At 48.6% G+C, this 16615-nt stretch overlaps 2 protein-coding genes across 2 annotated transcripts in view; one reads left to right on the top strand and one right to left on the bottom strand.

Annotated features, from left to right (window-relative positions):
• Positions 1-9029: 9029 nt before the first annotated feature.
• On the bottom strand, positions 9030-10821 carry NKX1-2 (NK1 homeobox 2). The gene is made up of 2 exons (XM_074544225.1): positions 10490-10821; positions 9030-9607 (listed from the first exon to the last, which is right to left on the bottom strand). Exons 1-2 carry the CDS (start codon positions 10719-10721, stop codon positions 9039-9041), a joined length of 801 nt encoding a protein of 266 aa, XP_074400326.1. The 5' UTR covers positions 10722-10821; the 3' UTR covers positions 9030-9038.
• A 2626-nt stretch (positions 10822-13447) lies between these two features.
• Positions 13448-16615, top strand: part of LHPP (phospholysine phosphohistidine inorganic pyrophosphate phosphatase) — a 72467-nt gene continuing 69299 nt past the window's right edge. Inside the window, exon 1 of the mRNA XM_074545371.1 lies at positions 13448-13615. Within this exon, the coding sequence (XP_074401472.1) occupies positions 13488-13615 (128 nt within the window). The 5' untranslated portion in view covers positions 13448-13487. The remainder of the gene's footprint in view (positions 13616-16615) is intronic.

The raw sequence follows: 16615 nt of genomic DNA on the forward strand, positions 1-16615 counted from the left end.
TTCCCAGGTAAGAAATGCTGTTTTAAGGCTGGATTGTTTTTTACTTTGACATTTCATTAGCATGGCATTTCATTAACATAGATCTGTTATCTCAGGTGATGCTAATGATGCCTTCTACCTATTTAGCCACAAAAATAACATGCTGGGAGCTACATCCCTTTCATCTTTCATGGACTCAACTCAAGAGCTGCCTTTTACCTGCCTTTAAATGCTCTTAAGCTCACCTCCAATTGTTTAGGATTCATCCAACCATGTTCTTTTTACAATAACCAGAAAAATATAGGAAGAACAAAACTTGTCCAAAGGATTAAGTAGCACCCATCATATAAGGGAAATGCACATCTGGAAATGTAAAGAATGCAAACTAAAGGCAACCAAGATCAATTGAAGTGCTGAATCTTGGGGTCAGCTCTGCCCCAAGAGACATGCAGGAAAACAACATATTCCTGTCTGGAAGGTGGAGATTCAAAAACAAGCAAATAAGCAAACAAGCAACCCTCAAGCAAGAAAAGGCTTGCTTGTTTTGGATTCTGTAACATCTGAAATAAGAAATAAAGACATAATGTGGAATGCACAGATACTATATGTAAATGTGGGGGTTTTAGCTGATATGAACTGTTTCTGAGATTTAAAAATTATAAATATGAAATAACTCTCAAACTGGAATCTGGTTAATCAAGACCTGAGAGAAAGTACCTTCAAAGCTCTGTTTAATTTAAACCTGATCAGTTTTATGTAGGATCAGTGTCATGGTTCACTTTCTTTCCTCCTTTGTTTTTGGTATTTATTATCAAGGCACAGAAAATATGCACTTTTCTTCTGTAGTTTAAACTTTTCAATTTGAACACTGTTTAAACACTTCTTTAAACATTTTCTTCTTTAAAAACTGGAATTTTAAACCATTCACATTGTGCACAGTAGCAGCTATTACTGTAGATCTTGGAGGAATTGCTCTCAGCTAGATGAGATATTTGATGTGAATACAAAGGGGAAAGCAGAATCTTAATGTGCACTATTTAGTTACCTGTAGATACCTAAAAGACTACACACGATGACAGTAACCAAAATATGGAAAAGAGAATCCATGAAATGTTCACATTTTACAGTAATTTGCCCTGCAGAAAAGAGGAAAACTCTGACCTACTTGAAGAAAGAGGGTTATTATATTCATTCTGCTAATCCAGAAAATACAATTTGACATGTAAGTAAACCATAAAGTTATAAGAAGGAACAAGTTAAGTCATGCCAGTTGTTAGGAGCAATTCCACAGCCCTGTCTCTGGCAGAAATGCTCATTGAAGTTGCTGGGAATTAGGCATGTGAGGAGACTGAGGAATAGCATCCCCCTTATTGTGGTTGTTTAGGGGCAGAGTGAATAACAGGGAATTGTGTGTTGGTTTGGCTGCACAGGCTCAGCGTGTGCCAGGGATTCACATGCTGCTCGTGGGAGCAGCTCAAGCACTGGTGCCAAGGCAGGACTGCAGGACCCTCACTCTGTTTAACACTGTCTTAGGAGCACTGCAGGAAACATCCAGCATCCCCCAAGAGCTGATGTTTTGCCCCTTGGTACCAGTGTTCAATTCCTCAGTTCCTCACCTGTGAGCACAGGCTGGACATGGAGTTCACCAAGCCAAGAGTTCAAGGTGCAAGTTCATCATTACATAAAACCAGCACACATCTGCAGAGCTGGCATGAGGACAGTTCCACCTCTCTTCCCACCCGTAACAAAGCCACAAGGACAGGTTTTACCCTTTCTCCTTCTGTTGAAACTCCGCTGCCACTCAGCAAAAATGAAAAATATGCACTTTTCTGAGTCAAAGGCAGGTTTGAAGGCAAACCTCACAGTTGACATTGCTGGGGAACTCAACCTGCAGTCCCAGTCTGACAGTGAAGGATATCAAGCTACTGAAAAGTGACCAAAGGAAGCTACAAAGATGGTGAAGGGTCTGGAGGGGAACCCGTACAAGTGGCAGCTGGGGTCACTTGGTTTGTTCAGTCTGGAGAAGAAGGGACTGAGGGGAGAGCTCATAGCACCCTGCAGGTTCCTCACGATGGGCAGGGGAGAAGTGATCCCTGCTCTCTGGGATGGGTGTGAGGGACTGGCTGGGCTGTGTCAGGGGAAGTTTGCTCTTCAGGAGAGGGTTCCTCCCCCAGAGGGTGGCTGGGCCCTGAACAGGCCCAGGCCAGTGGGCAGAGCCCCCGCCTGCCAGAGCTCCAGGAGTGTTTGGACAATGCTCTGAGGCACAGCGTGGGATTATTGGATTGCCCAGAGTGCCTTATATAGAAAAATGGCTTTCCATGGCCCATGACTGTGTTATTCTGCGTGTTTACTGATAGTAGAACTCTACATTAAGACATATCTTGCAGGACAAAAAAGCTTAGCCTTTCCTGCAGCACAGCTAGAATATTTCACTGTGCAGTGTGTCAGAACAGGGCAGCAACAAATTGTAATGCATGCAAAGCAGATCTGCCTCTCTAGTCCACTTAGACATTTCTCTTTTGGTTCATATCTTTCAAGATAGTTTGGCAAAGCATAGCACAGCCCCCTCAGAATAATGCTGTTTTATTGGATGGGTGTTAGTTAACCCAGCGTAAAGCACCAAAAACAACCCTTAGAGCTGATGTTCCTTTTGAAATATAAACCTTGAGCTACAGCTCATGCTTATCCTCCCTGATTTGTATGTTGGCTTATTTTACAAAGATTTCCATGATACTCTGTTAGATGACAGCATAGATAACTGAATTACAGAAACAAAGGAATTTAAATTGCTGTCTTCTCCCAGGCAGTGTTCCCCATGTTTGAACTTACACTGTCATTTTCCTCTGCAGCTCAGCAATTCCTACATCCAGAGCCTTCCACAAATGAAGTGAGATGTTTTATTTCTGTGTGAAACCTAAAGGTGATATATAAGCTCTTTCATTTCTTGGACTTGTAATTAACTTAATGAGCCTTTCTACACACATTTCTGACGAGCATCACATTCCTTGGATATCATACTAGCAAAAAGACAAATTGGAGAGAGCTTGGGAAAAACAATCTTTTTTTGGCTTTCCCAAGACAGATTAAAAGAGCTTTATGAATGGCATTTTATAGCATAACACTCACAAATGTTAAAATAAAATCCAAGGAAAATTGGAATGAGATTTGGTTTAAATTTCAGGTTTCCAAGTGCTCCTTCCTTGAATGAGTGTATTTTGATTTGGATCCTGAGGACCTTCCTAACTCACAATCTTCATTCTTGGATTTCATCAGGACAATGATTTCTAGAAAACTCCTTTACATGCTGTCTTGACTTTGAAAATCTGACCCAGATGGCAGCTCTGAGAGCACACAGAAAACAAACATAAATACTTCTAACTGGGTAATAAGAATAAATACCTTGTCAATTTGGTTAATCTCGGGACCGAGCACTGAACATCTGGATATGCTTTATCTCACGAGCTGGGAAACTTCTCAGAATTGCACGGTGACACATCCCCACCAGCCCTGCTGTTGCAGGGTGTGACATTGCTGCCACCAGGATTGCCAACCTTGCTAAATGGTGAGCACTCAGCTCTGACCGCAGGGCTGCTGTGGTCACACACTGGACAGGTTACATAATGCACCAGGTCAGGTTGAACTGGGCATCACTGAGGTGAAAGATCACCAGAGTGACCGATTGCATCACCTGTCACTCATCATTGCCCCAGACTTCCTGCACTGCCCCAGGCAGGACTTTAAACAATCCCTAGATTTTTCTAGAATATTAGATAATTGAGAAGGTTAAAGGTTTTCTTGATACACCTTAAGACAGAGGAAGTTGCTTTCAATCTGTTGTTTCAAGACAATTTCTTTCATTATAATTGTTTTCAAAAATCACACATCTTGAGATATGGAAGCATGGAAAGCATAGAAAAGGAAGGAATCTTCAGAAAGACCTTGACAGAAATTGTCTACTCTTCAACTATCAAGTGCCTGATCCTTAGAAGGGACAAATAAACTGGTAAAGAGTTTAATTCATTCTTTTCTCTCTGCAGCTTGTCTATCAGAGCTCCCTGCCCATGACAGGGGTGTTGGAACTAGATGGTCTTTAAGGTCCTTTCCCACCCAAACTGCTCTAGGACTCATCAGTTGCTCTTCTGGAGCAATTCCAGTGAAATGCAGCAAATCCTGAATTCAGCAATGCTGAATTCAACAAGAGAGAGATTGCTTGTGCTTTGCAGGGTAATTCCATGGAAGGGACTGGGTGATAAGGGAAGCTGTCAGTCCAATTGGTACCCACAAACACCATGAGAGATATCAGATGTTGGGACATCATCACAGAACTGGCCTCATCCAAAATGACAAGGTTTCAACTGACCTGACTCTCAATTTGTTGGGTCAGGTTCCTAAAGACCCACAAATAAAAAATCTGACAGCTTTGAAGGTTCCCACTTTGCAAAGTTGATGTAATTTCATATATTAACTCTTTTTTTAAATGAATGTTTACAGTGTCTTTCTTTAAACAATAGCAGTTGTTTATGATCAAAGCTACTATAATAAATCAGCATGTGTAGAAAGGAGAAAAATCTTTTATTTGTATTGATCTTGTACATAGATCTGGTATTACTGAAAGTGTTTTCAATCTGTCAGAAGCTGCTCAGTGGAAAAGCACAAATCTTGAATACTGCTAAAATCCCTCTGCAGTGTTGCAGCCTGCCTAAGCCCCATGGCATGCCACATTTCTAATTACATTTTTCCTGTGGCATTACAAAGAACACAGAAAAAGCAATGATCAGCTTGAGAAAGAAGCCAGCTTGAGAACTCTTCAGTGTTTGAAGGGGAAAGTCTAAGAGAAATGGAGTTTAATATCAGTGCTACAGTAGAAAGCAGTAGCAGTGTTGCTACAGGCTGCATGAATCGCAGCCACCACAGAAAAGCTCCTGTGAACAACATGGTAAAGATGCCAGCTAAGAGGATAAAGCAAACCTGTAACAAGCAGCTCATAAATTAGTTGCACACATCATTATCTTCCCAGAAACTTTTTCCGAGTGCACTACCAGAAATGGGGCACACAACATGAATTTGCCATGACAACAAAGTGCTGTGAAGATCAATGACTTCAGCTGATACAGGGTCATACTGGAAAACAAAAATGGTTCAGGCCTAGTGATGCAAGAACATAATTATCAATTTTTCTTCAGGAGGATCTCATCCACCAAATATTTTGCTAGACACCTCGTCTGCCTGTGAGTTGTAAATGTGCTGAAAATCAGACTTTGCTCCCATTCCTGAGAGGTGTTTGGGAGCGCAGCAACACTTCTCATGCGTTCCTGAGTCACCAGAGAACGCTGCCATGCACCTCTCAACCTCTGCTGCCACCAGCAGGTGAGACTCGCGTGCTCCACGGTGACCACAAAAATCGGTGATCACATCTCTCCAGAAGGAGCTCCTGTTCTGCCAGGAACAGGGAGAGTAGGAGACCTCTGAGCTCTCTCTGCTCCTTGTCTTGGGTCATCTCTGGCTCTCTCATGGTCCTACTTGATCTCAGTGAGGAAAAATCCACAGGTGGGAAACAGGAGTCTGTTCTCACCTCAAGAACCTGTGTGTGTAGGTAGCACAAATCTTATTACACATGTTCTAATAATAATAATGAGAGAGAACCAGAGAGAGATTGCCAGGAAGGAAATAGACTTTAGTTTAATTTTCCAGTCATGTATTACACAACAAATCCCATTGATTTCCTTCAAGAAAAATGCTTGGTCAATGACATGCCAATAAATATATTTTATCTTTTGTTCCTCCATTTATTTAATTTTTCATTGTATTCTTCCATTTGCAAACTCAGATGCATGAATTGTTGTGGATATTTTTTCCTAAGTACAGTTCTGAAATTCCGGTTAGATTGACATTTCTAACATTTCCCTAACTGTGATGTCACAGTGTGCCTCCTGTACTTGTTTCATTACCAGGTTAAATGAAGTGTGTTTCCAAAGTGATTTTGTGGTTCTTGGACTCAGAATTGGCAGTAGTTTGGGCAGTCTGACCCCCAGCTGCTGCTGCCTGCTCACTGCAGACACTGTCAGGTGCTGAATCACAGAATTGTTTGGGTTGGAAGGGGTCTTAAAGATCACCAAGTTCCAACACCCCACCATGGGCAGAGATGCTACCCACTAGCTCCTAACTTTCCTGTTCTGTCTGGAGCATTTGAATTCAAAGCTCTTTTAATTTAATATAGATGCATTTTTGCTTTTTACACTTAGGACTTACTCGTGATTCCTTTTAACATCTATATTCAGCTGTGAGTAGAGTCAGTTTCTGTCTGTGCCTGAAAATATTGCACAAATCTTTATTCAGAATTGTTAGAGATAATGGATACTCAGTGGGGCATTTCTAGAAGTGTTACCAGTGCAAATGGCCTCATCTGGACAAGGCAAAGTTTGACTGCAATTGCTGTTCCCAGGACTCCTTGGAATAAGTGCCCAGGCACCACATCCCTAACGAGAATCATCCACCCAAGCACCTCCACTCAACAAAGCAGGGAGGGAAGGTTCTGTCCAAAGGGCTTGGAAGAGTTCAGCCAGGAAAACTTTGGTGGCCTGGGGTCAGAGCCACAAAATCTGCATTCCCACTGACGTGCATCCCCCTTCCAGTGCCATGCAGAGGTGCAAGTCATACAAAGTGGGGACCATGACTGCTACATTCTCGGGAAATAACTCTGAAACATCTTTTGGGAATCTGGGCTAGAAGTGACTAAAACAGAGTAATAGCAAAAAAGAAAGGCTAGAGCGTCTTGCATAGGAATCAATATTTCCTCTAAAGTGAATACAGTTTTGGCAAAGGTCAAATTGCTGGCAAAGCAGAGCCTTGAAAGGTTTATGAACAGCAAAAAACCACATCTTGAAGGAAGAGACAATTTGTACTATTTATTTTGACTTGTAACATTCCCTGCTTTTTTTGCTGTGATTTACATTTCTCAAGGAGAAGAAGTAACCCTGTGACCATAGCGGGGCCCAAGCCTGCCTTGTACCAGGGATGTGGGGACACTGTGGGTAACCAACACTATCATGCTCTGGGAACCTCTTAGAGTGACAGCAAGGTGACATCAAGACCTGTTTTTTGCATGGACAGTGATGACAATCGCAAGTAGGAGGCCATGAATAGTCAAGAGGATTTAGGTCTAGTTAGTCCCAGCCTGAGGCAGAGGAGATGGACTAGGCCAGCCTGCAAGAATGCCTTCCCCACCCTGCAGGGCTTGAGCTCTCAACTGCCACGAGTGGCCAGAAGTGGACACACAGTTGGTCAGCAGCAGTGGCACCTCAAGCATTTGGGATTGCTGATTGCCTGGCCAGAAAGGCAGGCAGCTCTGGATGCTCCCCAAGCAGCTGAAATGCCCCTGTCTTTTGTAACTCTAACTTAAATTAGAGCTTAAAAGTTACTTTAATTAACCTCCAAGTACAGGCATTCACACAGCAGCCATGACTTCCAAGCCCATGACCCGAGGTGAACTTTGTGTTCTGTTAATAGCTCTGCAAAGCACTGAGGAGACACTGGGTACCTCCTCTGTGGAACGACAGCCTCAGGTCCTTTCAGCTGGCCCAAGCTTAGGCTTGTGGCTCTCACACCCTTGATCCCTGCAAAGCTGGCAGTCAGGAGGGTGACTTTGGCAAGAGAGGGCTGTCCCATCACCCATCTCCTCACAGGCACCCGGAGGAGATGGGGCATCACCCTCAGTCACTGACATGCAACACAGGGACCATCAAGACCCACACCAGGTGGGCAAATAGTCCACAAAGCAGACAGTGCCTCATCCCAGTAAAATTAAAAACAGTTGAACAGGGAACAATTTAAAAACCCTTTTTATTTAGACCAACACAAGAGCTAGATAGGATTTATGAGCTAAGTTTTTTGGTTGGAAAGCCAGTGTGTACTTTAAAGCATTGTCAGAGACAGAGAGGATACAGTCTGGAATACTGTGTTGTAATAATTTGTAAAACTGCATGAGACAGATTTTTTTAAACCAATTACTTCCCATCCATTCAGGGACAGATGAGCCCCCAGCTAAAATTCCTTTTCATTCCGATGCTTGTAAGGACGAAGATGAAATGTGATTTTCCTTCTAACAAATGCTCCAAAAAGCAAAACCAGAAAAAGCATGTGTTTCTCTGTTATGGTAAGTAGGTCTCTCAGCATGCTGGAAATTCTGTGTTTTACTTACTTTCTACCACAAATGCCCCATTTTTAAAGAAATGAATAATGTAATCATTTTCTCTGATTTATGTTTTCATTTCTGCCTCATTTGGCACTAATGCTGTGTTATTACAAGAACAACTGGTCTCTGCAAAAAGAATGATCTTTAGATTTCTTATCCAAAACCTGTGAAGTCATTAGGACTGAACTGCACAGAAACGCAGAGAGGCTGTGGACATGAGCAGCAGTTGAACACTTTCCCACTGACCAGGCAGATTTTTCCTTCTTGTCTCCCAATGACACAGAGCTGCATTTTCCTGCACCTTCCCAAACGAAGCTCTCCTCCAGGTAGGGTGTCAAGAACGTGACTGGCAGTTTTCAGAAACGATAACGAAACGTGGGTCAGACAGGGCTCAGCAGAGTCCCACGAGCACAGCCAGAGCCTGGGGACGTCTTCACTGCCGAGCATCCCTGGGATCCGACACGGCCGCCTGCACCCTCATCAGCATCGGGATCGCAGAGCTGCTAACGAGTGCCACAGCTCCCGAGCCCCCGAGGCTTCAGACGTGTGCTGGCAAGCCGAACAGCAGCGAGGAGCATCTTAACAATGAACTTGGAGAAGAATCTGCAGGGAATTAGTGTCAGGCATGTGTAAAGAGGGTTACTTTTCCCATCTCCAACACCTATAATTACATCTCAAAGGTGCTAATAAAATCCAGTGGTTACAGTGGGGTTTTTTTTCTCTGTGTGTCAAAGTTAAGCGTGCTGCCGCCTAGAAAAAATCAACTTTCTTACACTTCAAGTGGCCACGCAAGCAGCAGAAGTGATGACGGTGTTCCCCGCTGGGTCAGAAGGGCTGAGGTGCGCTCCTGGCTCCCGGGGCTGCCGCCTCAGAGGTGAGGGGCGTAGAAGGGGCCGAGGTACGCGGGGCCCAGGAAGGGGGCGAAGGGGCCGGCGCCCAGCGGGAAGGGGGCGGCCGGCGGCACCAGCACGTTGGCGGCGGCGTAGGAAGGGAAAGTCTGGAAGGGCAGAGCGGCGGGGCCCGGCGGGCTGGGGCTGCCGCCGCTCGCCGCCGCCGCGGGGGATGCTGCGGGAGCCGCCCCGTCGGCGCCCGGGTGCTGCTTCTTCCACTTGGTGCGGCGGTTCTGGAACCAGATCTTCACCTGCGTCTCGGTGAGGCTGAGGGACAGCGCCAGGCTGAGGCGCTCGCACACCGACAGGTACCGCGTGGCTCGGAACTTGTTCTCCAGGGCCACCAGCTGCTCGTAGGTGAAGGCGGTGCGCGCCCGCCGCGGTTTCCCGCAGCCCGGCTCTGCCCGCCGCCGCCGGGCGCTCCGCGGCGATCCCGGCTCCTCCGGCCCCGGCGGGCTCGCGGTCCCGCTCCCGTCCCCGCTCGGCTCCTCCTCGTCGCGCTCCTGCCCCGCGTCCTCGGCGCCGCTCTCCGCCGGGGCGTGCGCATCTAGGTGAGACGGTGGGGATCGTCAGGGGACAGCTCATCCTCCTGCCGTTCCCCCTCCGAACCCCGCGCTTCTGCTCCCACATCCCTCCCTCCCCTCAACATAAGGGCAATCACTAAAAATAAAATAAAGGGGAGAAAAATTCCGCCCGTCGTGCGAGACCCCCCCTCCCCCGCGTCCCCCTCTGTGCCACCGCATCCGCGATGGGGAGGGGGGAGCCGTCGATATGGATTTCTTACCAATTAAAAAAGAAGTTATTAAAGTCCCCTTCTGAAGCGAAATAAATCCCCTCCCCCCCCTCCCCATCCCTGCGCTAATGGAGTTTCAGATTTGCGAGGGCCAGATCGATAGATGTCATCTATTAAAGGTAAGTTTTAATCGAACAATATTAGGATCAGGCCGGGGGAAGGAGGTTTGAAGTGGGCACCTGCAAGCTGCGGGGAGGAGATAGGCGGGAGTCGGTAATAGGATATCGATCACCGGGAGCTAAGGCATCCTCCGGTGGGGACGGGCTGAGCAATTACCCAGCCGGCCGTCCCGCGGGCCGGGGCATCCGAGCGCTGCCGCCCCGGGGAGCGGAGCGCTCGGGGGCCGCCCTTGCTGGGGAACAGAACCCCGTGCGGTGCCTCGGTAAGAGCCGCGGCCCGTCCGGCGCCGGGGTGTGGCGGCGGCGCGCCCTGATGCGCGCCCTCCTGCTCCGGCCGCAGAGGATGCTCTGGATATCCAGAACTTCTCCCTTTGCATTATCAAGACTTAAAATGCAGTTCCAGCCCCCCTTCCCTCGCTCCTGCGGGACCCCGCGCGGGGAGCGCGTCCCCGTGTGCCGGCGCCTCCACCTGCGCGCCCCGCCAGCGCCGGCCGGAGAAACGCGAGCGCGTTCCTACCATGTGCCTCTAGTTTATTCCTCCCGCTGCCGGGAGCAGCAGCGTCCTTTCCTACTTCAACTCTTCCCAAACTTTTCTCCCGCTCGCCCGAGCGGGGGGTGCTGGCCCAGCTCCCCGAAGCCGGTTCGCGTCTTCTGCTGAATTTCTGGGGATCCAGGATGTCTAAGATGGAGAAGGAGATTTTATGATGGATGGGGGCCGCCTTGGCCCCGCGGTCCGGGCATTCCGGCATCCCACCCCACCCTCCGCGCTGCCCGGAGACCTGCTGGCTCCCAGCGCGGAGCCGGCGGAGCGCGGGGCCGGGCCGGGCCGCTCCGGAGCCGCACGCTGGGCGCTGGCGGCGCGGAGTGAGCGCCGGGGAGGAGGGTCGGCCGGGGAGGCGGAGGGGCCGGCGGCGGGGTGGGGGCAGAGGAGGGGGCAGCGCAGCCATTGGCACACCGCCCCCGCGCCCCCTCCCCGCCGCGCTGCCTCCGCGGGGGCGCAGCGGGCGCCTCCCTCCAGCGCAGCCTCTCGCCGTCGGGGCTTTCCCGTTACCTGCCCCGTGCAGAGGGGGCGGCCAGGGGCCCCTGGCACCGGAGCAGGGATGCGGCTGCACCGGCAGCCCGACGGCAGCTGGTGTCCCCTGGGGTCCGGAGAGCCACCGGCTGCACCTGTCCCCTCCTGTCCCCTCGCTCTCCGCTAAGCCACCTGCGGCTCTCCCGGTCAGTGCGGCTCCAGCGGGGTGAGCCTCGTGTTCAGAGGGACCCAGAGAGGAGGGATGGCTCCTGCATCCCTCTCCTGTACTGGCAGGATCCAAGCTCTAAGTGCTTCCTGTGCCAGCAGCCGCTGTTTGGGATGTGAAGCTGCTGCCAGGTCCTCAGGGAGAAAGGAGCAGCTTTTCGTTTGGGAGCAGCTTGGGATCAGCGTAGTTCAGACTCTGGGCTACTCCTGCAACTCTCCCACTGTTCCCAGTTAGTAGGCAGGGGAAACTGAGGCCTGCCTGTGCTGGAGGAGCTCCTACCCACTGAGCAACCCCCTAACCAACCCTCCTTGTCTCGAGGGAAAACACTTGATTGCCTGTTCACTCTATAACTGGGGCAGGGGAGGTGAAAGCAGGCCAAGCCTCCCCAATCTGCACCAGCCCTGGGACCACTGCTAGCCAGTCCTGCTTACTGAAAACACACTTGCACACACATTTCTGCACACCTGTATCTGTTCAGGGCGAGGCTTTTCCCTCTCCTTGGCATTTCAGCATATTTTGGCGCCACAAATCATCAGATAGACTGGAGAAAGGCACCTTTCAGCCAGGGAAGGCAGCCCTCAGTAGGAATCTGCTACTCCACCTACTTTATTCCAATGGAGAGATGCAGAGCACTGCCCTCTTCCTCCTCTTCTTCATCGCCGTCTCAGCCTCAGCAGAACTGGGCTCACAAATAATTCTTGGCATAGGCCTTAAGATAAGAGGAAAGCAAGAAGATGAGATGATGATGTGCAAGGGTGATGTGATTAAAAGTAACTGTTAGTTATCCAAGAGCCCATTTGGCACCGGCCTCTGGGGTAGAACACCACAAGAATGTGGAAGAGAAGGGAGCTCAGACCTGAGGAGTTCACACTCACAAGCTACAGGTGGCTAAAGCTTGGTTTTGGGGATATGGGAGCTGGTGAACCGGGAAAAAAATCTGGAAATCTGGTATATGTGAGACTACAAATACTTCTATTTGAGTCGTTGGGTCTGCAGGAACTGAGAATGTAAATTGCAGCATTGAAATGAATCTGTGAGCTACAAGACGTTCTCAAATCTCATCAGTTTCACACGTATACACACAACAACCTACAAACATACATGCATGTGGAAGGGCACACACTCATGGATTAGTTCCAGCACTCTGAAGTTGGTCCATTTCCCAGCTCAGACATTAAAATTCAGCCCAAGTGCTGTCTTTAAATTGCTTTGATGCTAGGTGGGTTTCAACCCTGACCTGTCCTGACGGCAAGTGATGGCTGTAACAAGCTGTGGATCAATATTCATAGCGGGTGTCCTGCACTGATAACACTATCCAAGACAATGTTCACTATCGCTGCAGACAGCTGAGATATTGTGCCATTAGTAATGTTGTTTTAAATAACCTGATCCATTTCTGAGTCTATTTAATGAATTTCACAGTTTAGATATTATCTTTAGGGAGAAGCCAGAGGCTATTCCAGAAGCGGTGATGCAAATCAATGCTGCCAAGGCTCCTCTGCTTTCCTTAAAACAAAAGGGACTATAATTCCACCACAGCCCCTTATACATTCTGGGAGTCGTGCCATGCTATTGATGACATTAGCAACGAGAAGATATTTGGGAGAAAACAATACTATCCGTAAAGCTGGAACACAGCTGATAGCATCTTATCTGCGATTGTAAAATTCTTTACACAATGACTCAGTAGGGTTTTTTTCCTTGGTTGTCATATGAATCGCAGAATGATTTGGGTTGGAAGGGGCAGTAAAAATAATCTCATTTCAATCCACTGGTATGGGTGAGGATGCCACGCACTAGGACAGGTTTGGGTTGGAAGGGGCGTTAAAAATCATTTAGTTTCACTCCACTGCCATGGGTAGGGATGCTAGCCGCTAGGACAAGTTTAAGTTGGACGGGGCCTTAAAAATTATCTCATTTCACTGCACTGCCATGGGTGCTGATGCCCCCCGCTAGGACAGGTTTGGGTTGGAAGGGGCCTTAAAACTCATCTCATTTCACTTCACTGCCGTGGGTGGTGATGGTACCCACTAGGCCAGGTTTGGGTTGGAAGGGGCGTTATAAACCATCTAATTTCACTCCGGTGCCGTGGGTGCTGATCCCCCCGGTAGGGCAGGTCGCTCCCCATCCAGCCCGGCCGTGACCGCTGCCGGTGCCGTTTGCAGCGGCAGTTCCAGCGCGCTGTGCCCCGGGCGGGCGGCGCGGTGCGGCGGGGCGGGCCCGGGGCGGAGCGGGGCCGGGACTGCATTTCCCGGCAGCGCCGCGGCGGGAACGGCCATGGCGGAGCGGGGCCGGGGCTGGGCCCGGGCCGTGCGGGGGCTGCTGCTCGATGTCAGCGGCGTTCTCTACAACAGCGGCGCCGGCGGCGGCGTCCCCATCGCGGGCTCGGTCGAGGCCGTGCGCAGGTGGGTGGGGGCGGCCGGGGAGAGGGGACAGAGCGGAGCCGGGGACACAGCGCGGTCACCGCCTGGGCATGGTGTGAGTCCAGTCCGTGCCGTGCTGTGTGAGTGCCGCACGGGAATCGGGGGTTTTGGGGGCAGCTTGGTGCTTTCGGGGGTCATTTTAGGGAAGGGAGCCCGCACAGCCTGGGCTGATGGGGAGGAGAGCCCGACAACCTCCTGTGTGTGCTGGTGTCACCGCATGTGTGGCAGGAGCTGGCGGTGTGCAGATCTGGCACTGTCCCCCGTGGTTCTGTGTGTGCTGGTGTCACTGCGTGTGTGGCAGGAGCTGGCGGTGTGCAGATCTGGCACTGTCCCTGTGTGTGCTGGTGTCACCACACGTGTGGCAGGAGATGGCAGTGTGCAGATCTGGCACTGTCCCCCGTGGTTCTGTGTTTGCTGGTGTCCCCTGTTTTGTGTGGCAGGAGATGGCACTGTTGTAGGAGGTCCACCACTGTCCCGTGGTAATGGTTTTTCAGATATTGCCCACGCTGGTGTGTCTGTAAATGAATTAACTCTGCTGTCAAATTAGCTGGAAGTTGCAACCTTGCAATGGAGAGTTTCTCTGCTGGGGTTAATGATTGTCCAGTTTGGAAGTGACTCAAAAGCAAAGTGTGGTCTTGGTGAGTTACTCCCAGTGCCCACAGGTAGGGAACTCCTTCTCTTTTATCTGGGTGATGCTGTCCAGGTAACAATAGCTAAGTAACTTTAACTTAACTATCTTTAATTAATTAGGTTTGCTTGCCAGTGTGTCTATATCAGCCCTGCTTGACCAGAGGAGCAGGATGGGGCCAGGGGAGAGCAGTGGCCACAGGGACAGCTTTGTTTAAAGACAGGTATTGATTGTGTGGTTGTGAATTTCTGGAAGAGCCTTTTGGCTCTCTGTGATATTTCATTCACCCACTGTGGAAAATCCAGATCTGTTTCACCTGGCAAGTGCTGGATGGGGCTTGGAGCAGCCTGGCGTAGTGGAACGTGTCCTTGTCCATTTCAGGAGATTGGAACTTCAGTGTTCCTTCCAACCCAAACCATTCTGTCATGCTGTGCTGCTGCATGTACCTCACTTGTAATGTTTCAAATGTCTAAATTCTGAACCCCTGTGAAACACTGACAGCTCTGCTTGGTGAGCACCCCTGCAGCTTCTGCCCTCTGGGGCCACTCAGCACAGGCACAACTGGGACAAGTGCATTATTGAGCAGGAAAACATGCAGAAAGAAATACTGAATTCAGTATAATTAATCATATGAAGTTAGTTAAATATGTGCCTAAATGCTGGTGGAACCACCATGGAAAGGCAGAAGTGGAGAAGATCCAAACTAGGTGGTAATAACAGAACTCTTTCTGCTTGCTTTTTTCCCCCCATCATTGTCTTTGTTCATATTTCTTGAAACACACATAGGATGAGGATGCACAGAAGATGTTATCAGATGGATCAGAGTTCCTGGTGGTATCAGAGAGCAATATTTGAAGCAAGTTTAAGCCTTACTGAGGCTCTTGGCCAGTTTTTGGTGCTTACCTGGACGGAAGAAGCTGCAGGTGCCAGGACAGCCAAGAGGAGAGCAGCATTCCCAGAAATTCAATGAAAACTAGGCAGAGGGAGAAGTTGCTTCTATTGAAATCCTGTGGCCTGTGGTCCTTTCAGGGATTGTGCATGTGCAGAGCACAGCCTGGGACAGCCCAGATCATAGCCAAGGCCTCCAGGCACATCCAAACCAAGCATAAATAACAGCAACTGCATAAATACTGTCAGAGATCAGACCATGCCTTTAGAAACCAGGACATGTTCAGTAATACCTGTGTTGTGGTTCACCAGATGCTTTTGACGTTGTTTTTTTGCTCCTAAATTTTAAACTTCATCTTTTGTCAAGTTGCAGGCTGTTACTTAATAACTTTTGTCACGGCATTTGCTGAAACCTCCTGCATGGAGACAACTTAAACTGCATCTAACTTACAGTAATGTCAGAAATATGCTGATGAAGCAGCAGTAAAACCCTGGCCTTGGGCTAAATGTAGGAAAATTTTCTCTGGAAATCCTGGGAATGTCCAAGCCCTTTTTGCCTGTTAGTCACAGGGAGCCCTCAGCAGCTAATCTGACCTGTCTGGAAGGGCTGCAGGGTCTTTGAGGAGGGTTTGGAGATGCAACCCAGCAAAAGGCTCTGGAATGCTGTGCAGGGAAAGCCGATCTCCTTTGGGCAGGATTTGGTGAGCAGTGTTCATAGCTGTGGGAATAGCAAAATGGAAAAGTGCCAAGAAAGGAAAAAACCCCACCAAACCACTTTGTTCAGGTCATTCAATGTAAGTGGTGAAGAATAATCATTTTCCTTGGGTAAAGTCAAGTAGCCTTATTTATCTGCCTATTAGGTTAGTAATTGTTCAGGCTCACACCATTTAAAGTCTTTATTGACTCATTATCCCATTGCCAGTTGCTCATTAATATTTGTGTCTGCGTCACAGTACAGCTGGGTGGTTTCAAGCAGATGGATCAAAGCTAAAAGGAGCTCTTTTTAATTAATTCCTTTTTTCTTAAATCAATTAAAGAGCCATAATTGCAGATAATAAGGAACCTTATAACTAATTCAAATTGCTGTGGTCCTTTGCTGAAGGAGCTAACATCTTTTAGTATATATATATGTCCAACAGAAACCTTAAATCCCATTTTGATAGAGTACAGATAAGGACTCTTACAGCAGGACAGCTGACCTGTTCTTTTCAGACTGTCTTGCTACATCACCTCCCCATTACAGCAATTAACTTAGTGTAACAACATATAGCATACACTCCAGTAAAAATGATAAGTAAACATACTAATTTGCCATCGGTTTCATGTGACTGAAGCTGTCCTGACCTCCTAAAACTACATTTTCTGCATTATTCCCCTTGTTTTCAGCTGAATTCTGCTGTGCAGTTATGTGAGTTAGTGTTTGTGAGAGCAGCAGCCTGATTTCTGCCAGCAGAATTTGGCCTGGT

Source organism: Zonotrichia albicollis, chromosome 7 (genome assembly GCF_047830755.1).
Source record: "Zonotrichia albicollis isolate bZonAlb1 chromosome 7, bZonAlb1.hap1, whole genome shotgun sequence".
Taxonomy (NCBI): Eukaryota; Metazoa; Chordata; class Aves; order Passeriformes; family Passerellidae; genus Zonotrichia; species Zonotrichia albicollis.

Coding starts and splice junctions, on each gene's coding strand:
- NKX1-2 (XM_074544225.1), bottom strand. CDS start 10,721: ATGCCGGAATGCCCGGACCGCGGGGCCAAGGCGGCCCCCATCCATCAT. Junction 9,608..10,489: donor GAATAAACTAGAGGCACATG/GTAGGAACGCGC, acceptor CGTCTCACCTAG/ATGCGCACGCCCCGGCGGAG.